We start from the raw sequence: 27166 nt of genomic DNA, 5'->3' as shown, positions 1-27166 counted from the left end.
GACAGTATTATAGATAGCTGCTTCATCAACACTGTTATCAGCAGATAGCTGCATCATCAATTCAATATAAACAGTAGATGACTACATCATCAGCAGTAGATAGCAGCTTCATCAATACCGTTATCAGCAATAGATAGCTACTTTATCAATACCGTTATCAGCAGTGGATAGTTACTTCATCAATACCATTATCAGCAGTATATATCTACTTCATCAAAACCGTTATAAGCAGTAGATAGAGCTACTTTATCAATACCGTTATCAGCCGTAGATAGCTACTTCATCAATGCCGTTATCAGCAGTAGATAGCTACTTAATCAATGCCGTTATCAGCAGATATACGTCTAGCCCTGTTCTTTTGTTCCATTATCTATTGTATTTCTTTCGTTCAAAGTCTGTTGATTATATCAAGTAATGTGGACAGGTCAAGATAATCTTGGTTAGGTCAAGATAATCTTGGACAGATTAATAAATTCCGAGCAAGAGAAATAGAGGATATTGATCACCTCTTTTATGTATTTTGTTTTACAGACCGTGATCATTGTTGGTCGCCATTAAAGTTCAACAAATAGACAGCGTTCTTATTTATGATCACGGTGATTATAACCAAAGACTAGCCAACTACAGCAACAATGCCTGTCGTAACATGTCCAATCCCTGGCTGTGACTACACCACTGCCGATCTTGATGCTGCCATCGTTGCTGCACTCATCACTACCCACAGCGCTATCCACACCTCTGGACAAACAGCCAAGGTGGAAAAGGTTAAACGACCCACGATTGCCGCTGCTGGCTCAAGTGAGGAATGGGCTTACTTTACATCTCGCTGGACAGACTATGTTGAAGCTACCAAAGTCACGGGCAAAGATCGGGTGGTACAATTGCTTGAATGCTGCTCAGAACCGTTACGCAAAGACCTCACAAGAGCAGCAGGAGGAACCCTTACAAACAAAACGGAAGCTGAGGTTCTAGCAGCGATAAAGATACTCGCCGTACGTGAGGAGAACACAATGGTCGCAAGGGCACATCTCCATAACATGCGACAGGATCGTGACGAAGCAGTCCGCAGCTTCGGGGCTCGACTCCAGGGACAAGCAGGCATTTGTAAATTTGTTATTAAGTGCCCAGGCTGCAACACTGACGTCAACTACACAGATGCAATTCTCAGAGATGTTCTGACACGAGGCATTGCTGATCCTGACATTCAACTCGACCTCCTAGGTAGTGAGAATCAAGACATGACATTGGAAGAGGTGTTTCAATTTGTTGACGCCAAGGAGTCCGGAAAACGATCAGCTTCCACGTTACTCGACTCACATGCAGTTGACGCAGCAGCCACCAGCACGTATAGGAAGGCCACAAAAGCAAACTTTAAGGATAAATATGACCCCTGCTCATACTGCGGCAAAAAGGGTCATGGCAAAAGTTCCCCTGCCCGCATACGCAAGAATGAATGCCCAGCATTTGGACACACATGTGAACTTTGTCATCGTGAAAACCACATGGAGGGTGTCTGCCGAAGCAAAGACAATCCAAAACTTTCAAGACGAACACCCCCAGGTCCTTCGCAGGACAAAGAAAGTGCTGTATTTGATGCTTTATGCACTGTCACTGACTCAGGACGCCCTGTGACCAGACACAAAACGGTCCCCCTTGACCACCATGTTTACGACAATCTGTCCGACACTTGGCACAAGAAGAGGTCCTCACCCCAACCCTATATAGATGTGACCATCAAAGTCGTTCCCAAAGATTACACAGACCTTGGCTTTGACCTATCCACTCCCAGCATGACCTGCCAGATCCCTGCCATGGCTGATACAGGTTGCCAGAGCTGCCTTGCTGGAATAAAGGTCATTCACCGCCTTGGGTTACGTGAATGTGACCTCCTCCCTGTATCCATGCAGATGCACACCGCCAACTATGGAGGTATCAAGATCCTTGGGGCCACTGTACTCCGAATATCAGGCAAGGATGATCAAGGCGCAGTATTTGAAACACGACAGATGACTTATGTCACAGACACCTCTGACAAGTTCTTCCTTAGCAAGGAAGCCTGCATTGCCCTAGCGATTATCCCCGAAACCTTTCCCAAGATGGGGGCGACTCACACTGCACAACAGCCAGATGCCACTGCAGCACTGCAGGAGGACCCCACCATAGCCTGTGACTGCCCGCGGCGCCAAAAGCCGCCTCCTCCCCCCACAAGTCTGCCATTCCCTGCCACTGATGATAACCGTATGCAGCTGCAACAGTATCTCCTTGACTACTACAAGTCAAGTGCATTCAACATCTGTGAGCACCAGACACTGCCCCTTATGGACACCCCTCCCATCAAACTCATGGTAGATCCCCAGGCTGAACCAGTCGCACACCACACACCAGTTCCTGTCCCCCTCCACTGAGAGATGCTGTCAAAGCTGGCATAGACCATGATGTGCAGTTGGGTGTGCTTGAACCTGTCCCTATTGGTGAGCCTGTCACCTGGTGCCATAGAATGGTTGTGTGTGCCAAGAAAAATGGCAAACCTCGACGCACAGTCGACTTCCAGGCCCTTAATGCCCATGCCACACGTGAAACACACCACACCCAATCACCTTTTCACCAGGCTAGGTCAGTCCCAAATGGCAAGAAGAAAACTATCTTTGATGCATGGAACGGCTATCATAGCGTACCCATCTGCAAAGAGGATCGACACCTGACCACCTTTATTACACCCTGGGGCAGGTACCGTTACAAAACAGCCCCCCAAGGTTACATCGCCTCAGGTGATGGATACACCAGGCGCTATGATGCTATTGTGTCAGACATCCCTAACAAGACCAAATGTGTCGACGATGTCCTGCTTTGGGCTGACACATTAGCTGACAGCTTCTTCCAAGCTGTTGAGTGGCTTGACACCTGTGGGCGGAATGGAATCACCCTTAACCCTGACAAATTTGTTCTAGGTGCTGACACTGTGGACTTCGCTGGTTTTGAGATAACCCCCACAAATGTCCGCCCCTGCAAGAGGTTCCTTCACGCCATACTTGACTTCCCAACACCCACAAATATCACTGACATACGCTCGTGGTTTGGACTTGTCAATCAGGTATCATATGCCTTTAGCATGGCTGATAAGATGCTCCCGTTTCGTCAACTCATGCAATCCAATGCAACATTCAAATGGGATGAGCCCCTCCAGAATGCTTTCGAGGAATCCAAAGCTGTCATTATTGGTGAGATAGAAGAAGGTGTTCGAATCTTTGATACCAGCAAGCCCACCTGCTTGGCCACAGACTGGTCCAAGAATGGCATTGGTTTTTGGCTGCTCCAAAAACACTGCAGTTGCCATAACACTGAACCATTCTGTTGTAAGACAGGGTGGAAGATCACCCTTGTTGGCAGCAGATTCACACACCCCCATGAATCCCGTTACGCTCCAATAGAGGGTGAGGCCCTTGCAGTCGTTGATGCCCTAGACAAAGCCAGATACTTTGTACTGGGATGTGAGGACCTTATACTTGCTGTTGATCACAAACCCCTCCTGAAGATATTCAATGACCGTTCCCTGGAGGATATACCCAACCCTCGCCTGAAGAATCTCAAAGAGAAGACCCTGCGTTATCGCTTCCGAATGGTCCACATACCAGGCATTCGCCATCGTGCCACAGATTGCCTTTCCCGTCACCCAACCGGAGACCCTGTGAAGCTAAATCTTCCTGATGACATAGCAACCATTGATTCCATGCCCACCTTCTTAGCAGACTCGCAAACCCTCTTGCTTGGCCTACGCACCCCTGCAACACATATCAATGCCATTGAAGAACAGATCTTATCTTCTTCTGTGTACTCCCTGCACACCCTCAACCTCAAATCTGTCACATGGGACAGAGTGCGTACTGCCACAGCTAGTGATGCCAACATGCAAACCCTTGTTGACCTCATAGAATCTGGCATACCAGAATTCGACATGAACTCCCTGAACCCCTACGTGAATACTTCAAATTCCGAGATGGTTTATATACAGTTGACGGTGTTGTGCTCTACAAGGATCGGGTGGTTATCCCACCACCCCTCAGAGATGAAGTGCTAGCAAATCTGCATGCCGCACACCAAGGAGTCACCTCCATGACTTCACGAGCGGAGGCATCAATCTTTTGGCCAGGCATTACCCCTGCAATTGCCGCAATTCGTGCCAGGTGCAATCATTGCAATCGCATCACTCCCTCGAACCCAAGTGCACCACCTACCCCACTAGTACCCCCTGATTACCCATTTCAATGTGTTTGCGCCGATTTCTTCCACTACAAAGGTTGCAACTACTTAGTAGTGGTAGACCGTTATTCCAACTGGCCGGTTGTTGAGAGGTCTTCTAATGGTGCAGAAGGACTTATTACTTGCCTCAGACGCACTTTTGCCACTTTTGGTATCCCCGATGAGCTGGCATCTGATGGGGGCCCTGAATTCACAGCGGTAGCTACACGTCGATTTCTTCAAGACTGGGGCGTACATCATCGCCTTTCCTCAGTAGCTTTCCCCCATAGCAACTGCCGTGCTGAGGTCGGGGTCAAGACTGTGAAACGTCTTCTTATGAACAACACCAGCCACAATGGTGATCTTGATACTGATGCATTACAACGTGCCATTCTCCAGTATCGCAATACCCCAGACAGAGATACTAAACTCTCCCCAGCCATGTGTATTTTTGGCCGTCCCATTCGAGACTTCATACCCATACCACCTGGTAAATACAAACCCCATGATACATGGCGGGAAACACTAGCAGCTCGTGAAGAAGCTCTCCCCAACCGTCACATGAGAGGGGCTGAGCGCTGGAGCGAGCACACCAAACGACTCCTGCCCCTTGCTGTTGGTGACCGTGTTCGCATTCAAAACCAGACAGGTCCACACCCCCTGAAATGGGACAAAACAGGTTTGATTGTCGAGGTCCGCCAGTTTGACCAGTATGTAGTACGTGTTGATGGCTCAGGAAGTTCCTCCGCAAATACCTCCCTGTCCAGATACCCTCTCCCCGATTGACAGTTGATACCGACATTGGAGTAAGCCGTCCGATAGTTCCACAACCTGTAACCCCACAACTATGCAACGCATCCAAACCAACTGCTGCCACCAACAAAAATCCCCCAGGTTCAACCATGACAACTGTTAATCCACCATCACACCCTCCACTCCTATCACCCCCATTAACAGTGGATACAGCCCCTGGTCAACCATCCACCATGGCCCAGGAGGACCCCTCTTGTCATCGTCACCAACTGCCCGTCCTTGATGCCAACCCTGAACCTATGGCTCATCCGCAAGATACAGGACATTCCCGTCCCCCCGACGCTGACCCTTCGCCAGCAGTCGTCCCAGCTGCTTCCCCCAGGCGTTCTGGTCGGAGTACCCACAAACCTGCCTGGCACTCTGACTATGACATGTGATCCTGTTCCACCAACATCCTTTGACCAGTTGACCATGTTCTTTGTTGTTTAGACAGTGTTGTTCTTCGTAGTTTCAAAACAACAAAAATTTGACAGTGTTGTTCTTCGTAGTTTTCAAAAACAAAACTTTCATAACAAATGTTATTGTTTCATTATTAGTCTTTGCCACACTTTAATGTATGAACATTATGTGCCACAGGATGTGCCACAGAACACTTATGAATAATATGTGCCACAGAACATTTTTCACACTATACCAATGTTCAGGACACTTGAATGAACATTAGGTGTCAAAGACTTGGGGGAGATGGAGGATATTGATCACCTCTTTTATGTATTTTGTTTTACAGACCGTGATCATTGTTGGTCGCCATTAAAGTTCAACAAATAGACAGCGTTCTTATTTAAGAAACACATGTTCGTATTTAGAAACACTGCCTGGCCACATTTTCTGACTTTTTGGACATTTCAACAAACTTAAAATTGATCAATGTTTGGCATTTATATTTTAATTATTTGGAGGAACGATCAAACTATAGAGGGCTCTAATTTACCCAAGTTGCAAATTATATTTCATTTCAAAAATATGTCATTATTTTGAATATCCGTGTCAATATTCATGAGATGACGTCATTAATGAATATTCATGAGATGACGTCATTAATAAATATTCATAAGATAAAACGTCATTAATTTGAATGTTTATGAGACCTCATGAATTTGCATATTCATGAGATGTCATTATTTGAATATTCACGAGATGACATCATTAATAAATATTCATGAGTTAATCATGATGACATTATTTTGCATATTCATGAGGTGACATTATTAATTTGGATAGTCATGAGATGACATTAATAAATATTCATTTGATGATGTCATTAATAAGTATATATATTTGATGACATCATTAATGACATCATAAATATTCAAGTTAATGATGTTATGAGATGGCAATAATTTAAATATTCATGAGATGACATTAATTTGAATATTCATGAGATGGGTCAATAATGTGAATATTCATGAAATGTCAGTAATTTGAATATTCATGAGATGTCATTAATTAGAATATTCATGAGATGTCATTCATGAGATATCATCATTAATTTGAATATTCATGAGATAACGTCATTAATTTGAATATTCATGAGTTGATGAGATTTAAAACAAATCCTTGCATTGCAATTTGCATGTTGATAGGAATTAAATTTCTAAGCAAATGTCGTAAACATTATTGTAACTTATACAATACACTTAATGAAAAATTGGTGCAAGACAAAATGTAACATCAACTCTATTTATTGTTTCTTAGGAAGACAAATCAAAATACAGTCATACCAATATGGTGAATAAGACTTACAAGACAAATAATAGATAATTGATTTTTGAATTGTTGAAAGTTTTCTACACTATTGTATAGCAGGATATATAGTAATTTTCTTGATTTTTACAATCTGAACATTGCCAGTTGATTATTTGTGTTACAAGCAGCTGCACATTGCTCCCTATGAGACCAAAATATTTATCACCTATAAATATAAACCTGCCAACATTTACCACTGTACAATCTCCTCTATGAGGTCACATGATGTGCGCACTGTCAGTGTACATATAATATACACAATTAGTGCACTTTTTTCATGAGTTGAAACCAAATTTTGACAAATTGTTTTCATTTTTTTATATACTTGCTAAAATGACTGGTAAACTATCATATCCGTTCAAATAAATTGCCGGGAAAAAATATTTTTATTACCTCACATACTTTCAATATTGTAATCAATTATGATTAGAAAAATACTTGCTAATAAAAGTTAACCTTGCAGATGTGATTTCAAAATCACATCTGCTATTTTACTGCATATCAAAGTATACATTATTAAAAATATAATTTGTTTGGTCTGGAAAAATATTATTGCATTGCACCCTGAATCAAAATATACTTTACATGATTCTATTAAACAAAATATGAACAATGTGGAACAATGTGGAACAATGTGGAACAGCATCTCAGTTGCACAATGTCAAAGATAGTGGTGTGGGTTTGGGTAGGATTGCTGCTAAGAATGTGGATCTATTCATATACCAATTTCCAAGAAATTTAGACCCATCGCTATAAGTTTTTTTCAAATGCTGAAAATTGTGGCTACAGTTAGGCAAACTTTTCAGGTAAATTTTGGACAATTTAAAAAATATAGCCATACATATACAAACATTGGCCTAGAAAACCGGGTCATTTTATTTATTTATTTTTGTATACCAAATGGCTGAAAATAAGACAGTTGTGGCACTGAGTACCACCCCCACTGATTGGATTGACCAATTTTTATCATCCTGCACTTTATTCTATTAAAATTGAGAAAATCAGAAGAAAAATTCTAGCACAGAGGTTTTATTTTTTACCAGCCCAAGATTTGAAACTGCAATTAAATAAAAAATTTGAAAACACAGTATTTAAGTGACAGGCTTCAGAAAACCCACCTTCAATTGTCAATATTTTGATAATTTTTATACTAATATTAACTAGGACACAATTGTCTTGAAACAAATTCATCAGGATTGTAAAGTAAATTAAAGTTCTCAGTTATGTAGACAAATCCAACTCACTTAGACAGTTTCGTCACCCAGGCCGGATGACTTCTTCAGTAATGCGATGATCCGCCCCTTTTTCCTGTGAAACTTCACATCCCTAGGGTGCACAGTTCTTAACAGCGGATCATATATGTGATTTAGAGAATATTGATTTAAATATGATTTAGGATACGTATGGCACTATGGATCAGAAAGAGTGGCCAGCCAGGAGACGCTAAATTGCGATGAAGGGTGACGAAACTGTCTAAGTGAGTAGAAATTGTTTGGATTTGTCTACATAACTGAGAAGTTCAGGACACAATATTGTGGTTCAAAATTGTGATGACTGGTGTTAAGTATACACATTTGAGTATGTTTGTATTTTTGTTCTAATTTTGTTTAATGGTAATTAAATTTTAAAATCAATATCTTCTAAAATTTAAACTTGCTCTAATTAAATCATTTAGGCTTATACTTGATTTTCAATACATAGTACCCCAAGAGACGAAACACCAGAAGGAATCCACCTAATGCAACAAGATTGGCCCAGACAGGTATATCCAGTACATCCATGGAATCCAGTGCTGTTTCACCATCTACTTCTGTTGCATTCCCTGTTATACATTCCTCAAATATACTCTCTTCCTTGGCACACCTGTTTCACAGATAGAATGGAAATATGTTATCAATAGTAAGCTTGAGCTTTGATACATTTGAGGCTGACTTGGAAGTATTCGAACACTTTACACTGATTGAGTACCAAATGGTTCTGACTTTTTTCCTCCTTTTATCATAATGCCAGTTTGCCCGAGCTTCACTTTTGTATTCAGGAATGAAACCTCACTTTCTTAAATAAAACTTTAAAAAAATGAAAATGAGCAAAAAGTACCCAAAATAGGCTGAAATTAAATAAAGTTGCAGAAATGTTGACTAAAAAACCTGAATTCGGTTTTAAAACTGAAAATTCTCAAGTCTGTTTATTGAGTAATAATATTGGTTGAATTGGCCCACTGAGACCCATATTCCATATTGAAGTGGTATTAAAGGGCAATGCAGCCAGCACTGACCTTCAGGAAAATGAAGCAAAATTAGCATAAGCTTAGCTAGCCTTGGGGTCATAATAGACACCATGGACAGTACAAACAGCTTCTTTCTACAGCCATAAGAATCACTGTGTTTTGAAGCCACAGGCATTATCAAATTAACATGAGGTAATAGAAACACTTTGAAGGCATTCTAAAGACTGTGCCCGCACAGAGCCACAAGAATTTACTCTCTGGTATTTTTGAGCCTGACACACAATTACACTAGCATGGGCCCATGAGTCAGCCTTGGGGGCCCTGATGATGCTTAGAGGAAAGACCCTTGCCAACAAATCCTTGAAACTCTTCAGTCTTCACATCTCTCTTCCATTCTTTTATTTTCATCATTTTGTCAAAGAGCTTTTCACTGCCACTGTTGCTGGGTCTTTGAATGGACAAGTCACAAAGATTACATTTCCTAAATTAATTTTTTTAACCCCATGGGCACTGCAACTTTACTTACATTGCCCCTAATTGGTTAATTACCTGATATAATCACCTTAATAAAATTGAGCTTTTAGATATCTTAGCAATTTTTAGCTTAATCCTCTAAAGCCCGACTGACTGTTCTAACCATGTCTCTAATTGGCCCAATATATGTTATGGTCCTCTTTGTAACCAATCAAAATAGTTCTTAGTGCCCTTGGGCTTAACTGATTTGACTTACTTGACTGGATCTCCTCTGATGTTGAATTCAACTCTCAAAAAGAGATTGTAGGTATAGAACAGGAATGATAGGTACTGTGTCCATTCCAACCAAAATGGCAAGATTTCTACATAGAATCCACCAAGCATCATAGCACTGAGCATATAGATGGCTAAGAAGGTAATGGCTGTGCTCATGTCAGGAGAGTAGGCACTGATGGCAAGACCTAAAGACTGTGATGGTGTGGGAGAAGAATACAAGATTTGTGTCAGTGGTATCACTTGTAATATGCTCAAAAAGGTAGTTCAGATTGCACATGTGTAATACATTAATAGAGTACCTCAGGATTATTACTGTACTGACCTTTTTCCTGTGACGTCACTTGATCGAAATTGGGGTCTTAGATGTAAACAAACAACATGTGCGTTCCCCACGTGCCCACGATGTGAAAACATAATCGATGGGAATTATATATAATAAACATAATTTTTCACCAGATTCGCCATCACAAATAATAAAGGAAACAAGAAGAAAAAGTGATCCCGTCTGTGAATCGAACCCAGGACCTCAGGGTTTACAAGACCTGTGCCTTAACCACTTGGCCATGGGAGCATCGTGATTAGGCTGGTTGCAATTCGAACCTATAAGCGGTGACTTAAACTTATCTACTCCCCACAAGTGAGTAAGTTTCATTAAAAAACACATTTGCTGGGTGTTTAATTCGGGGCAGATAGCATTTATGAACCTGGAAATGTCAAACCACAAAATGAATGACAATTTCAGCTAATACAGTATTTTGCCATACACCAGATTAACTTCAAAAGTAAAGCCATATCAAGACATATTTGAACTCACTGAAATCTCAGGTCAGTTACTGAAGCCTTGTTAATGTTTTTCAGATTAAATTTGAATGGGCAATATGATTCAAATCATAGGCAGACCTCAACGGAGAGATACTGATACATACAATGCGCAAAAGAATTAATGTACCAGTTATGTTCACTCCTGTATATCCTAAACAAAGACAAACGTGTCAAAATTTAAACCAGCAGCCAGTATCTGTATCTTTTAAGCTCTGATTTAAGACATCATTTGTTGAAATTGGTTGAGAATTAAAGAAACGGAGATCCAAAACCTTGGGAAGGAACAAAATCAAAAGTTGCACTTTTATATCTTCTAATCAATGAAAGCATGACGCTGGTTTTAATGTGTTAATCAATTATGGAAAGCATGGTGCTAGTTCTCTTGTTTGAGAATGCTTTGTGAACAAATCAATAGGGCATGCAATGGAGCAAATTGTAACTTTTGAATTGGCGTCTTCCTTGAATTTTTAGATTAACGTGTCTTTATTTCTTGAACAATTTCAACAAATGAGGTCTTAAATACGAGCTAAAAGATGCAGCTATGACTGCAGGTTACAATTAGGACATACCTGTCTTTGTTTAGGATATACAGGGGTGAACATAACTGGTACCTTAATTCTTTTGTGTACTCTGTACTATATACCTACCACACAAATTCTGAAGTATATCTATGAATATTCTCAAATTCTGAAGGTTTAAATTTTTGAAAATAATAATGTGACTTGTATTAGGGGTAAGTTGTATTTCATTACATCTGACCTGGGGTCAAACCCATGCGTGATTGCTTCACACATGCTACCCACCATACTAAGACCCCAGCCATGAGAGTACTGTAATATCATTATTCAATGCCTTTAAACCTAAGCACTATATCAAATTTAAAGGAAATCTGTACCATAAACTAATCAATGGCTAATATAGTTACTGTACAGTGTGGGCCAAAAACAACTTTACCCAATTTCAGAGGGTGGTTGCTTGAATTATAGAAGAGCTATTTATGATAATGTTACATATTCTAAACGTATATCTTTCTAAGAGTATGTGATGAAGAAATGAAAGCAAAAGACGCGGAATTAACAAAATGGTGCTAGTTTTGCGTCAGAGGGTCAAAAATCACTTTGTCCACACGTAATTCAATGGGATTTGTCCGATTGCTAAGAGTAAGGCATACATATGCGTTAGGCATACATGTAATTAGTTAACACGTTTGGCTTATCTTTGAAAAGTGATGATTGTTTTATATGCATGAAAGAAATACAATCGATTTTAACCCCCATTTACTTGTCATGTACTCGAACTTCACTCCTGTCATTGACCAACAATTAGCATAAAAGTTACACAATTACAAAGGTTTTATCTGGCGCAATTTTTGAATTTTAAATAGGCCTTCGTATGCGTTTTGTGACTGCGTGGCTTATTTCTAAATAGGTTTGTAAGGTGCCAAGTTAAGGCAATTCACAACACAAGAGATGACTTTTATGGCAGAGGTATACTTTATTAAGAACAGAAAGCTCTTTGGTAGTGCAGCGTCAATTTCGGATTCGTTTCCCGAACGTAAGATCACACCGAAACCTACCATCGCTCTACACACGAACAACTGTCATAACCTCGGAAGTGTGATGAATAGATGCAAAGCACAGAGCGGACGTCCAAGAACTGGTCGTTCAGCTGCAAATATTACAGCGGTTCAAAGGGACTTGCAGCTAACCCCAGAGTCAGTTGTCGACGCAACAACAATTTGCCGAACATACCACGTACGCAATAAGTTCAATAACTTCAAACTTTCTTGTAGATAACATTTCGTAATGACAAAAAAATCAGGTCTGAGGTTACAATTGCTTTGCGCATATTTGAGGAGAATTGTGTTTTCTTTGCAGCGTGAAAGCTGCATATCATGACGAAATATCATAGCTTGATATTTAAATTGTTCATGTTTGATTTATTTGATTGTGTTCATGTGTTATATAAAATTGCTGAACAAATTTGTGCGTATACTGAGTGGTTCTCATTCTTTATCGAACTCGCCATTGCAAGAGATGCGACGCGACAGCTAGTAGGCCTTCAGCGTGGACAAAGTTAATTTTGACTCTTTGATTTAAAAATAGCGTCACGTTTTTATTTTAATACATTTTTGGATAGTTTTTTCACCAAATACTCTAATGAAAGTGTTCTTTACGAATATGTGAAAACAATTTGCAGCCGACTTTTTAATTTTGAGATATGAACCTTTTAAATTGGGTAAAGTTGTTTTTGGCCCACACTGTATATACCCCTAAATTAAACATACCAGAAGCTCTAAATGAATTTCGGAATATTCCTAACAAAGAAAAAGCACTTTTAACCCTTCGTTTCTGCGATTCAAGGGAGCCGCCATGATAGCTGCTTGTGAATCCTTTCTGCCACAAACGGTAGTGTAACCTTTCACACAGACCCACGGCGAGCGTGTGTTGCTGTATGGCATTCGCGACCTCTACAGCTTAATTTTGGTTTTAGTGCTGTTTTTACTTTTCGTTCTCAAAAGACATTGTTGATCATAAATATTACTTAAAATACGCTTTTTGTATGTTCTTCTGTAGTTTTATGGGTAGAAATTATCGCGTTTTTCTTTTGAGCGAATGTTGAATCTGAACTTTGGTAGTATTCGCCGTGTCACCAAAGTTCACGAGGACAAGGCTGGTGGCACGGATTTTGCTGGTTTCAAAATCGGGGTACCGTTACAGCGTAATAAAAATACATCGGGTATCAATATGGCAGCCACCATGGATCGCAAACTCACCGCTAATCGTCGTAAGGAATTAAGAATTTCTCCTTTATTTGGACGTATATAAGCTTGGGACTTTTACTGTTTGTCATTTTTATTATTGCTGCAACTATATAGCCATTGATTAGTTTATGGTACAGATTCCCTTTAAATTTACAAAGTTGTGAGTATTTGGAAAATAAATTGAAACACATAATATAATACTAGGAGGATAAAGATTAAAACTGTATAACATGTAGTGAAATTGTTACTGCCTTATGTATTCTAATAATATTTTAATAATATGTAATTTTATAATAATTTTGTTATTGATCTTATAGTTTAATCAGCTCGTAATAGGGAGGAAATGTTAGGCTTTTACCACTATGCCGAACAATAGACCCACGTAAGAGCACTATTAGTTGACCTGGCTTTTGTGTGTTAAAGAAATTAAGCAAAGTATAGGACTTAAATTAATCCTAGTAATTCGTGATGCTTCTGGCGAGATGTCACAAGAAAATTGTCAAAAAAATTTTTTTTTTGATATTAATCCGCGATGTTAAAAGGCCTGCCAATTACGAGCTGATCAAAGTATAGTTGGTCCTCACCTGTCCAACCAGAGTATTAAGTATAAGAATACACCATGCAGCTAAATAAGCTCCGATGAAATTATTGAGTCCACCTAACCAATAGTATATGTTGAAATGAATAGTCGGGAAGATGATCATCAAGGGTAACTCACTGGTCAGCTTAGCAAGATAGTATGCTGAGAGGCGATACATCCCTGATGCACGCTCTTTGTTGACAACATCACGCTCTGTTGGGACTACAAGAGATTGGAGACAAATAACAAAGAAATAAAAATGATAAGCGATACATCCCTGATGCACACTCTTTGTTGACTACATCATGCTTTGTTGGGACAACAAGAGATTGGAGACAAATAAGAAAGAAATAGAAATGAGACATTTTGTGGTGCATCCACCACAATGCCTCCCGCCTTGATGCGCATTGTTGTATAAAAAAAATTTTTGTTGAAAAAAAAACTATTATTATTTTTGAAAAAATATTTTTGAAAAAAAAATTATCATAATAACATATGCAAATTAGACCCCCAAAAAGTAGCTCGAGTTTCTGAACATGGCCTACCTATTCTAGAATATCTGAAATCAATCTGGCTACAGCATTTTCAGGGACTACAGCATTAGGATGGAGGTACAGGTGGAGGGGTGGACAATTAAAAAACATCATACCTCACAATGGAGACATGAATAGCAGAGTCACAATAATTCAACTTGAATTGAATCAATTGGGCCACATTTTAGCTCAAGATGACGAGTCAATGTAACAAATGTAATTGGAGGGAGACTGAATATAATTCATATGTGTCACATCAATTTACCTAGTAATGATTTGGGATATCAAATATGTGACCATCCACCATGAAGTGGAAGTAAAGTCGGCTCTAGATCATTTTCTGTTTATTGCAGATTTTGAAAGAATTTACTTTCAGCTTCAAAATGACACCTCAACCAGCTTCATCGGACATCTGGAAGTGAAGTTATAGTTCATCAAGGGTCAAATTCCTAGTATATTCAACATAGAAATCCAATTACTGTTTTTGATTGTATCTCAAAATGGAAAATGTTGACTTTATGACCAGTTTGTGGTGGATGGGCACATACATTGAACTTAAAACTGCCAAGTCTTTTTGATATTCCTTTTGACATTATTTTGACATAAAATTGATAGCGTATGCTTGTTTGTGTTATGTGTAATGTGTTGTGCTGATAACATGTGTTATAAATGGTTAATGACTTTGTAATTCTCTAAATTAAAGATGTCAATATTGTTCCATTTCAGGCTTTTGTCACTAATATTTTGGTCTCATGCCTGACAAACCTCTATGGTGGATATACCATAGTGGCTCTTTAGTAATCTCTTATACTTACATGTGGTGATTGTTGTGAATACAGAATCAAAGCCCCAGTATACAGTACCAAAGAAGATCTGTGAATAAAGATGAAGAGTCATTTAAGATTATGATAGCCTTAAAAATTTGCTACTTAATTACCATATTTTGTGATGAAAACCTACATATTTTGGCAGAAAATCTAATCAGGTCAAGAGTCGCTGTCTGTTCTACTCCTCACCAATCCCCATCACTGTAACCCATACAGATCTCCAGATAATCGGTTCACAAGGTTATGTTGTTTGATATACATAAATTATGCAAATTAATTGCTACTTAATTGCAATATTTTGTGACGAACACCTCCTAGAATTCGAAGACCACCAATTGCCACCTATCAAAGAACTATCTGTGGTGCAAAATGGGACACACCTAGCAGAGATGTTCGTGCTGAACTTAACTGGAAACCTTTAATTGACAGACAAAACTCAAATTGTTTAATTTTAACCTACAAAATCTTAAATCATCTTGCACCTCCTTATTTGGGTCATATTTTCAGTCATGTAAACAACAGTTATAATTTCCGTCAAAGCCAAAGTAATGTAACTATACCCCTGCCAAGAACAGAGTACAAAAAGCGCAGTCTGTCTTATAGAGGTGCTGTAAGCTGGAATGAACTACAAAATAATATCCAAAATTCTCCAACATTATATACTTTTAAAATAATCTTAAAAAAACATGATGACATGCCTGTAAGCATGGTAAGTAACCATAAGAGTATCATAATGGCTTTTGACAATTAATAATTTTGTGATTGTAATATGTTTAAGCCTAGATAATAAGCTTTTGTAATTGTTTGTTATTTTGTACATGTATGTTTGTTTATGCACGGCCCCAAGGAAGAACAACTTTGGTTGAATTGGGCTTTCCGTGTTGAAATAAAGTCTAATATATATCCACCTAATTGCATCACTATACACCTTACCACTCTCAACATCGGATGGACAGATGAAATTACAGACAACCAGCAAACATAATACCTCCGGTGGAGGCATAAAAATGCATTTTGCCAAAATATTTTTAAAAGATATGATCGATCATCTGCTTCCTTGGCCATTTCACATACTGACACTGGAAAATTTGTTTGGCATGAAGTGGGAGTATTTGTTAAGTTGAAGCTATACTTACAATGCCCCTGATATCATGTAACCGTTCCTCTGTATGATCCAGCTGAAAGTACAAAATACCAAATATGATGCCTAGAACTATGTGTCGAAGCAGATCAATCTTAGTCAGCACTTCTGAGAAATTCTGCTTGAATGATCTGCGACATAATGTAGTGTATTGTGTCCGCCATGAAGATGCCCATCTCTCTCCTAGCACAATGTCATCATTCCCATCATCTTCTGAGGAGTTTGGTATGAAGCCATTTGTTTCTGCTTTCATATGTTCTGGTGATTCTTCTTGTTTATCAGTGTTGGTTGCTTCCTGGTGGTTTAAGTTGGTATTCATTTCTTGTACTGATGCATCTTTTGATTCCTTTGTTGGAGCACTCTCCTCTGTGGTAGCTATATCTTTGGCAGCTTCACCTTGAACGAGTTCCTTTGTACCGCTACCATCTGACAAGCTCTAGAATACAATAATAGGACATTCTTAATGTTATGAACTACACAAAAAGTCACTATTAAATTACATGTGTGTGCCTCAATTCTTGATCCTGTGACTCTCAATTCTTGGTAGATCAATAACATAAAAATTTGTTTTTATTTGATACTTGCATAGTTTAGTTTTTGTGTGTGATATTCATCTTGGGGTGCGTACATGTTTGCTGGCAAACAAGGACACACACAAGATTTTTCACTCTAAACTGCACACCTTAGAAATCTGTGTAATCTGCGGATGCACAGGCCAAGATCAAAAAACGGCATTTAAAAGCATTTTAAGCAATGTCCCAAGTTGGGGAGGTGTAGGGTCAGTCTGCACTTCTTGGATAGTGAAATCTTAGTTATGTCCACAATAATAGGTGAAAAATACAAAATGTGTGTGTGCTTACACTGGATATAGTAAGAACTCTATAGGGTAGGGCTGATGCCGTTGCCAAAGTTTATGTACTTGTATGTGTGTGCGTGCGTGGCGGTGCATGTTTCCCTGCAACCAAGGATGCATGCACATGAGAGATACGTTTGCTACAAAGTGCATTAAAAATAGGGACCTTGGTTGGTAGGCTAATTTGTAAATCCCCAGTTTCGGTCCTCGATTTAGTGGGGTGTACGCACATGCATGTTCATAAAATTTGGATGTTACACATATAAATTAAACAAAGAGACAATATATTCCACTAACCTCAGATGTAACAGCTTGATTTTCTTTCATTGTCTTGTCATCTGCTGGCATCAAAGCATGGCCATTCATTTGACCACTAGATGTTTGAGGCACAGATCCAGCAATGCTCGGCACAGGTCTGTTGAATGTTGTCCACCTCTGTTCCTTGGCTGCTTTGTGCAGGATATCAAGCTCCTCTTTGGTACCTTTGGCTTTGTCCACTGGAAAAGAAAATGGTCAGATTCATAGAATTATTGGAGTTATTGCAGTATAATGTTAGTGGTCTACATGTAAGGTAAATGATGGCAAAATAAACAAAATAAAAGATAAAGTCTATATGGGATTATCATTTTATTATCATTTAATTGGCATGAAACTATTCCAGCAGTTTTTTCAACCTTTACCCATCTTTCTCACCAACGTAACACCAGTACACAAAATTATCGATTTTAAACCCTACTTTAGCCCAAACTTTGGTAAAACAATTGTCCAAGGAATGGTTGAGGGAAAACGCAAGAGAGGCAGACCTGCAGCGAGCTGGCTTGACGACATCAAAATTATCACTGGCCTGAGCATCACTGAGGCTACCAGGGCTGCCGCTGACCGCATTCGATGGCATACTCTCATACGAACCACACCTGCATACGTGTATGCAATGTGACCTTAGAGAGAGAAAAAGGAAGATGTACAGGGCAATTCTAGTAGATTCCATCCTAGTAGATGGACATTTTAGTTTTAATTTTCATCTCTTAGCCATTTTCTTGCACACATTAACGCTATGTATCAAATTGTTTCTTACCATCAGTGGCGGAAGCAGTGGGATTGAGGGGACACATCCCTCCTCTAATTTATTCATGGAAAAGCTTAATATGAAAACTACATTTTTGTGCATACGTTTGCACAGAGAACCTTGTTTTGGTAGGATCTATGCCAAGGAACAATATTTACGCACCAGGTACATCGTCAATATAGGTTACTTACATATGAAATCTGCTGCATTGTAGTGTGGTATGTAGCAGTGTAGATTAATACTTGAAAAAAAATCCATGACATCATGAGAGCTACCAAAGTAAACAACCTAAACAAGGAAAGAATGCAACAAATCAATCGCAATACATCTACAGAAATGTAGGCAAAAAGCTGACCAATTGTTCAGATTTTGAATTGAATTGAATTGATTTAGTCGCAATTTCTTTACATAGATATGATTCATTATAACCTGTTGGTGAAATGTTCATAATTAAGAATGGGTGTTAAATTTAAATCTGATGCCTATAAATTAGAGTGGCAAGTTTTACATTTTAAAAGGTCAAATTTCTTTATTATAAAAAAATTCCTAAAATTCACCAATGCTGTGCCAAGCATTAAAGTTTGTAAACAAACAAAATGGTGCCTCAAGAAATGTTTCTGAGATTCTGAAAGCCAATAAGTAGCTAATTTCATTGGATCCTAAGAGTACTATAGGCTTAAAGGCAAGTAAATAAAGCAATTGAAGAAAATATCAGTAAAAGATGAAGTTGGCTTGGCTGTCTTGCTGAATGTAAATAGCCAATATTTTAGATGGAAATAAGCTTATTTTGCACAATTGTATTTTCTGTGTAAAACAGTAAACATGCCACTGCAAATGAAATTGAATACTTAAGTGAAAGAAGGGCCCAACTCCAATTTTTTTAATGTAATACAGTATGAAAACATTCTGTCTGTAAAACTTTTCCAAACATTAAGTTTTTTCTTAATGTCTCAAAAACAGTTTAGATGGAGTTGGGCCCCTCAATTAATTGTGCAATTTTTGGCATTTACAGTTAAAGTAATTCACTAGAATTAATAGAATATAATTTCTCTGCTTGTTACTAGAGAAAGAGGAGAAATATGATTTGGAATCTTGGGCAAGTAAAGTATACCTAATTTACACTTTGATGACATAGGCTTTCTTGATAACCAAGTTGATAAGAGCACTGAACAAGCAACCCACAGGTCCAAAGTCTGGTTATGGATGATTTTTTTTCTCCCTATTCCTTATGCTGGTTTCATACTATCATGCCGTTTGCCGCTGAGTGGTGTGACGCACACACATTGTAGACAAACAGACACAATCAAGACTTGTGATTGGCTCATGCGCGTATTTTTTGGGGGGGGGGGGGCTTTTGGGGGCGCCAGCCCCCAGGGTAAAAGCAGGGGGCGGCCAAAATGAAGGGGCGGCAGAAGAAGAAGACAGGGGCGGCAAAAACGAAGGGGCGGCAAAAAGAAGTAGTAAGAAAAAAAACGGCGGAAAAATTTGATAAAGCATATAAAAATTGTAAAAAAATGGTACTATACATCAAAATGTGCTGCTTTTAGGGCGCTAGCACCTGAAACCCTTTTTTTTCTTTTTGCTCTTCACTTTTGCAAACGACCGAGAAAAAAATAAAAAATGGGTCAACCTTTTCGGGCTGTGGAGGAAGGGGCGGCACAATTGAATTTTCTTCAGTCCCCCGGGGTTGGGGCGGCCACGGTACACCACTGTGGCTGATACGTCATGCCGCTTGACGCAGCGGCATGAAAGTATGACAGGAGCATAATACTTAAAATCAAGTCTTTCAGCAAGTGACAGTGTTGTCATGCAAAATTAGATTGGCCATATGAGCACAAACAAAAACTTGTGATGCTTATTTCCTAAAACTCCAACGAGAGACCAACACAGAAAACTTTTAAATCTGCATTTCGTGATCCAGAGCTCATCCCCTCACTTTCTAAAGAAAGTTGAGAAATTTACTTTTTTACCATCGGAAACCTCTGGCTACATAATGTTTGTGTGCACACATTTTTTCCAGATTCATATTCAAATGTTGGTAACAATACCATCAAATTTGCATCTATGTTCTGCCAAAAGAACAACATTACAACAAAGAGAATGTGAAACAAATAATCATGCACAACTCGCAAATGCAAAATTGGAATCAACTGAAATTTTGGGAATAAGCTTTTTTCGCGGATTGAAATATACTATAAAAGAACATGTTAGATTAGATCCACAAGATACTCCTTTAAGACCTAATTTAAAAAAAATACTTCGTTTCTCATGACTATTTTTGAACTTCATAGCATAAAATTGATATAATTATACTATAGAACACTACACTAACCTCTCCCTCTGAAAGCAACATCAACTTATGAAACTTGTAAAAAATTTGACTTGAAGGCTGGTGAATAGATGTTATCACAGTCTTGTTGTGGGTGACAGCATACTTTTGTAACATATCTATCAGATTGCAAGCTGTGGTAGAGTCTAAGCCTGTAGTTGGCTCCTGCAAATGGAAATTTAAATTCAGTGAGAATACAATACACAATAATTGCCAATGGATGCACCTAATACAGTCCTCCTTTGCAAGTTATATATGTGCAAGACTGGAATGAATGTGTATTTTCCCAGGAAGGCAACTTTCGCTACAAGAGAGCAAATTTCCAATAATTTCTTACATGAGGAAGCAAAGTTTCCTACCAAATTCCAAAACAACTTTCATATTAATCCCACAATTTGCCTGGACTCCACATTTCTTCCCAACCTGTATGTTTCTATTGGTTGTATCATGACAGCAACGCAGCAAATGAGAGACAAGCAATGTGCCTTGACCCCTACGCTACTGGAGAAGGGTCACTAGGTGATCAACATCAAAAACTTTTCCGATAAGTGTGACAGTGAGGCCTATCTATTTTCCAAAGTTTTACTTCATAACTATAAATCTTAAATAAAACATTATGCAGACAGCAAAGCAATTTTATATACATGTCATGTACTTGCATCAAGAACAAGAATAGCAGGGTCATTCAACAGTTCACTGCCTATATTGGTTCTTTTCTTTTCTCCTCCAGATAAACCTCTGTCCATGGCACTGCCAATTTCTAAATGAAATCACAAGAGATGGTATTAGCAATGGTTTTTCAGATAACATTGCAAATATTTTTACTGACAATGTGGATACACCACAAGCTTTAATTTCTAACATTGCACACTTGTATCTAAATCTTTGTATTTTATACATATTACAATTAGATGATTAGCCCAGTTGATAAGGCTGACTCAAGTGTGAGTGGTCTTTGAGATTTACAAAAAATGTTATTACGACAATCATTGCGCTAGCTTAAAATTCTCGCAAATAAAGTACTAGTTGCCCGATTGTCTTGGTTGACCTGAATGTTACTCGGAGAGCTGATCCTGGTTGCGATGGTTATAATATGACATGTAGGTAGAATATATATTGAGCTGCATCCATGAATATTACAAGATGGTTTATAAGGTGTGTCTTGGGCTGCAGTGGTCAGCAATTCCCAAATGTATTACTTCTTAAAAACAGAAGTATTGAAATTTATGAGTTTCCTTGAGAAGGGAGGGGATACAGGCTGACAATGCCATTTTATAGATTAGATTTGGACACAGAATTCATTCAAAAATAACCTCTTTTTATTGATGAAAGCATTTGCCATTATATGACTTACTTGTATCAAGACACTTCCTTAAATCCAGTGTTTCAACAATATCGTCAACTTTCTTAAGTTTGTCAGCATATGGCATCGTTGAAGGAAGCCTGAGACAAGCTGTGAACTAGAGAGGTGAAAGACAGATCTTTATTTATTAACACAATATCCACTGTTGTCACAAGTTTGGCATTTTGTAAGGTATCCACAACTTTTCAGCTTTAAAACTATTTCAGATTTTGCTAGAACTTTAAATCTGCATACAATTTATACACCTATCACTTGGGTCAGGGATACTCAAATACTCGCCACTAATGTTTCTCTCAGAGTTAGGTTTTCATAAATATTCACCACTAATGTTTCTCTCAGAGTTAGGTTTTCATAAATACTCACCACCAATGTTTCTCTCAGAGTTAGGTTTTCATAAATACTCACCACTAATGTTTCTCTCAGAGTTAGGTTTTCATAAATACTCACCACCAATGTTTCTCTCAGAGTTAGGTTTTCATAAATACTCACCACCAATGTTTCTCTCAGAGTTAGGTTTTCATAAATACTCACCACCAATGTTTCTCTCAGAGTTAGGTTTTCATAAATACTCACCACTAATGTTTCTCTCAGAGTTAGGTTTTCATAATACTCACCACCAATGTTTCTCTCAGAGTTAGGTTTTCATAAATACTCACCACCAATGTTTCTCTCAGAGTTAGGTTTTCATAAATACTCACCACCAATGTTTCTCTCAGAGTTAGGTTTTCATTCATAAATACTCACCACCAATGTTTCTCTCAGAGTTAGGTTTTCATAAATACTCACCACCAATGTTTCTCTCAGAGTTAGGTTTTCATAAATACTCACCACCAATGTTTCTCTCAGAGTTAGGTTTTCATTCATAAATACTCACCACCAATGTTTCTCTCAGAGTTAGGTTTTCATAAATACTCACCACTAATGTTTCTCTCAGAGTTAGGTTTTCATAAATACTCACCACCAATGTTTCTCTCAGAGTTAGGTTTTCATAAATACTCACCACTAATGTTTCTCTCAGAGTTCGGTTTTCACAAATACTCACCACCAATGTTTCTCTCAGAGTTAGGTTTTCATAAATACTCACCACTAATGTTTCTCTCAGAGTTAGGTTTTCATACTCACCACTAATGTTTCTCTCAGAGTTAGGTTTTCATAAATACTCACCACCAATGTTTCTCTCAGAGTTAGGTTTTCATAAATACTCACCACCAATGTTTCTCTCAGAGTTAGGTTTTCATTCATAAATACTCACCACCAATGTTTCTCTCAGAGTTAGGTTTTCATAAATACTCACCACCAATGTTTCTCTCAGAGTTAGGTTTTCATAAATACTCACCACCAATGTTTCTCTCAGAGTTAGGTTTTCATAAATACTCACCACTAATGTTTCTCTCAGAGTTAGGTTTTCATAAATACTCACCACTAATGTTTCTCTCAGAGTTAGGTTTTCATAAATACTCACCACCAATGTTTCTCTCAGAGTTAGGTTTTCATAAATACTCACCACCAATGTTTCTCTCAGAGTTAGGTTTTCAAAGAAGATATCTTCCTGTAGCACAAATGCAATCTTCCTCTTCAGTTTCTTTGTCAATGGAACATTATTCATGAGAATGCTTCCAGTCAATGTTCCTACTCCCCTGCCTGCCAACACATTAAGCAGTGTGGTCTTTCCAGAACCTACAAAGTAACAGTTAATAGTCAATTATTCATGAGAATGCTTCCTGTCAATGTTCCTACTCCCCTTGTGGTCTTTCCAGAAATAATCACATGCTTTACCACCATTTCAACATATTGAACAAAATAATAATTCTGCATGTATCATAACATTTTTTTCAATGGTGTGCCTCTTCATAAAAATAACACTATGCTCCTTGTGACTACTAAGTATGATAGAGGCATATAATATTTTCATTGTTTAACATTCACTCACCACTCGGCCCCATGATGGCTAGTAGCTCCCCTTGCAATGATTCACCGCTTACATTCTTCAAAATAACAGTGTCCTTCACCCTCACATTGACATCATAATGAATGACATCATCTCATGAATATTTCACTCACCACTCGGCCCCATGATGGCTAGTAGCTCCCCTTGCAATGATTCACCACTTGTATTCTTCAAAATAACAGTGTTCTTCAGTCTTCACCCTCGCATTGAAATCATAATGAATGATAGCTAATGATGTCATCTCATGAATATTCATAATGAATGACATCATCTCATGAATATTTCACTCACCACTCGGCCCCATGATGGCTAGTAGCTCCCCTTGCAATGATTCACCGCTTACATTCTTCAAAATAACAGTGTTCTTCAGTCTTCACCCTCGCATTGAAATCATAATGAATGATAGCTAATGATGTCATCTCATGAATATTCATAATGAATGACATCATCTCATAAATATTTCACTCACCACTCGGCCCCATGATGGCTAGTAGCTCCCCTTGCAATGATTCACCGCTTACATTCTTCAAAATGACAGTGTCCTTCACCCTCACATTGACATCCTGAAAAACTACTTTTACACCAGGTAATGGCATGGTTTTGATCCGCATGTGTCAGGTTTCCTGAAACAAAAAAATCACAGATATTAAAGGGGCTGGAGTTTACGATGTATACATGTATTTATCATACCATGATCAAGTAGTACGTTGTCCTGTGTTTTCATTGGCTAAGCCCCCCCTCCCATTTATTGACATGATATATCTCGTATCATACCTACTATACCAGGGACAGACTTATGTTTGAGTTTTCTACTGCCAGTGAAATGGCAAATCTAATGGCCCTGCAATAAATTTACTGGCCCAGCTTTTTCAATATGTTCTACTGCAAAACAAAACCTCAATTTTTTATATTTGGGGGAAAAATCGATATCAATTTTTAATCATTTGTCATAAAATGTGTATTTTAATACACATTTTATGACAAATGATTTAAAAATCGTGAATTTCAAAGGCCATTCCTCATTTTCAAAATGCAATTCGATATGTCTGATGTGCTCTCAGGTCTCACAAAAAATATGTGGAAACATCTCTATCCGAGCAAAAAAAAGTCAAGCAAACTTTAACATTTTAATTTGTTTTGTACTGAATGTACTCAATATAGAGAGTGTAGTTGTAAGAGACCAGAAATGGGCTGGCTATTAATTGGTATCATGATTCCATTGTTTTAGGAATCATGATACGGTACTAATTACCAAATTAAGACTCAAATCATTAACAGATTATAAGTCATGAAAAATTGATAAGCTCACTAGGTAGCAGCAACATTCTAAGTGAACAAACTAAGAAGGCCAGTAGTGCTAACCACTTCATTATCATAGGAATGATTACTTAAGATCAGTCTAAATAACCAGTCGTGATTCGATCCTCATGATATGAGCAAAGAGGTAGTCAGACTTCCCAAAACATCATGATAATGTGTTTACCAACAATATCATATTAATGAGAGAATAATAATTATTCTTTAGTAACTTAGTTTGGAAACACCCAGGGAGTTGGGGCTGTCTAGAAGATCTAGTGGGCAGTCGATCTCTGATCTCAGGACTGACACACTCTTACCAATGAGCCTCTCTACTAGAACAAGAATGGTTACTTCATTAAAAGACAATAACAAATTATATATCTTGTGTCTTTGACTTTGATCATTGCCTGTAATATGTGAACCCATGCACGTTGATAGGGAAAACCACCCACTCAACATAGTCACTAACGCAAGTTCAGTCAGTAGTCCTGCCTTTTTTCAAGTTTTTTTTTCGATGCACCATATCCTGCCTGGGGTACAAATAAACCATCAATTTTGACGAAACTACACTATACAGGGTGTATCAAAATGATTGGGTACCCATCAATTTTGATGTTTATTGAAAGGCCTGACTCTTCCAAATACAACACTGGATGCCCTTGTCCAGAATGTCCAGAATGTATAATTTATGACTTGTTTTAAAATTAATCTGCAAATTATATGGATCTTGTGTTGAATTTTGATGTGTCAGGCTCATCCATTCCATTTAATATCAATGAAAACTGATGGATACCAATCATTTTGATACAGCTTGTAGTATAGCACCCAAGAGTAAAGTCTTGATTTTTGCAGGGTATCTTAGTTTACTAAAGTACATTACAATCATGATTTAAAAATATTGAGGGTGTCCACCTCAGGCAGCAAATATTACAAAATAATTGGCTTTGATAGACATGTCCACATTGCTTATTATAGAGGGCGACATTCTATCCAAAAAGTTTGGACCACAGTAGCTCACAGTCAATGGCTTAACTGTGTAATCCCCATAGGGAAATACAAAATTTGAAATTTGGACACCAGAAACTTGACGACGCAGTCTAAAAAGTGCTGGTACTTTATCCTTGATACAGAAGTCAGCATGCAGTGAAAGTTAGATTTCATAAAATAAAATCGCCTTTATTTAAAATGGATCATCGTGGTAAAAAATGATGCATTACATGCTTTTTTTGTACAGTAAGTCATTGTAAGGCAAATTGTCAATGATGGCTGCAGAAAAGTGCAGTTTTTTAAAAACAGACATTTGCCCATAACTTCGCTGGTTTTTGACCTACAGACATGGTTGACCCCTCATTTTTTAAGTTAAATAATCACCTTTTTAAACAAAATTATTTCCATGTGAAATATCTACTTGAAAATTTTGTGAACATGCCTAGCTTTGACCTTGACTTTGAATACAAAACTTGACTTCAATGCAAAAGTAAACATTGTCATTCATTTAACTCTTTGATGCAAAACTGATCATTTGTCCAGCTCGGGTGGTCTAAATGAAAAGATCGCCTGGGCAACAAATAAGTCTGAAAACTATTGTCCTCATATCATCAATGATCATCATGGCAACCAATTGCATGGTAATGCTACTTGGCTAAAAAAAATGCAATCTCATTCATGAAATTCATTCATCATGATCATGCAATATTCAACTCATTAAAATTAAAATTACTAACCTCATCAATTGGCAAATGTGTCACAGGACGTCAAAGGACGGAATGGAGCAGCCAACTTCTTAAACAGATGCTAATTTGGACCTGTTTGGACCTAGTATTAGTAAGACTTCTGTTCTTCTTCTCCTATGGTGAACCAATGTTTGTT

At 38.3% G+C, this 27166-nt stretch overlaps 1 protein-coding gene across 1 annotated transcript; it reads right to left on the bottom strand.

Annotated features, from left to right (window-relative positions):
- Positions 1–7862: 7862 nt before the first annotated feature.
- On the bottom strand, positions 7863–24070 carry LOC140161399 (uncharacterized). Its single transcript, XM_072184914.1, has 12 exons — positions 23981–24070; positions 23555–23727; positions 22042–22147; positions 21347–21447; positions 20691–20852; positions 18550–18646; positions 17590–17789; positions 16435–16875; positions 15287–15344; positions 13943–14160; positions 9753–9964; positions 7863–8658 (listed from the first exon to the last, which is right to left on the bottom strand). Exons 1-12 carry the CDS (start codon positions 23991–23993, stop codon positions 8463–8465), a joined length of 1977 nt encoding a protein of 658 aa, XP_072041015.1. The 5' UTR covers positions 23994–24070; the 3' UTR covers positions 7863–8462.
- Positions 24071–27166: the final 3096 nt, after the last annotated feature.

The sequence above is a fragment of the Amphiura filiformis genome, chromosome 9, assembly GCF_039555335.1.
Source record: "Amphiura filiformis chromosome 9, Afil_fr2py, whole genome shotgun sequence".
NCBI classification, from domain to species: domain Eukaryota; kingdom Metazoa; phylum Echinodermata; class Ophiuroidea; order Amphilepidida; family Amphiuridae; genus Amphiura; species Amphiura filiformis.
The sequence above is the reverse complement of the archived record's forward strand: the minus strand, read 5'-3'. Positions and strand labels throughout refer to the sequence as shown.

Coding starts and splice junctions, on each gene's coding strand:
- LOC140161399 (XM_072184914.1), bottom strand. Junction 21,448..22,041: donor AAGGAAGTGTCTTGATACAA/GTAAGTCATATA, acceptor GATTTCATTTAG/AAATTGGCAGTGCCATGGAC. Junction 9,965..13,942: donor TTAATACTCTGGTTGGACAG/GTGAGGACCAAC, acceptor ACACCATCACAG/TCTTTAGGTCTTGCCATCAG.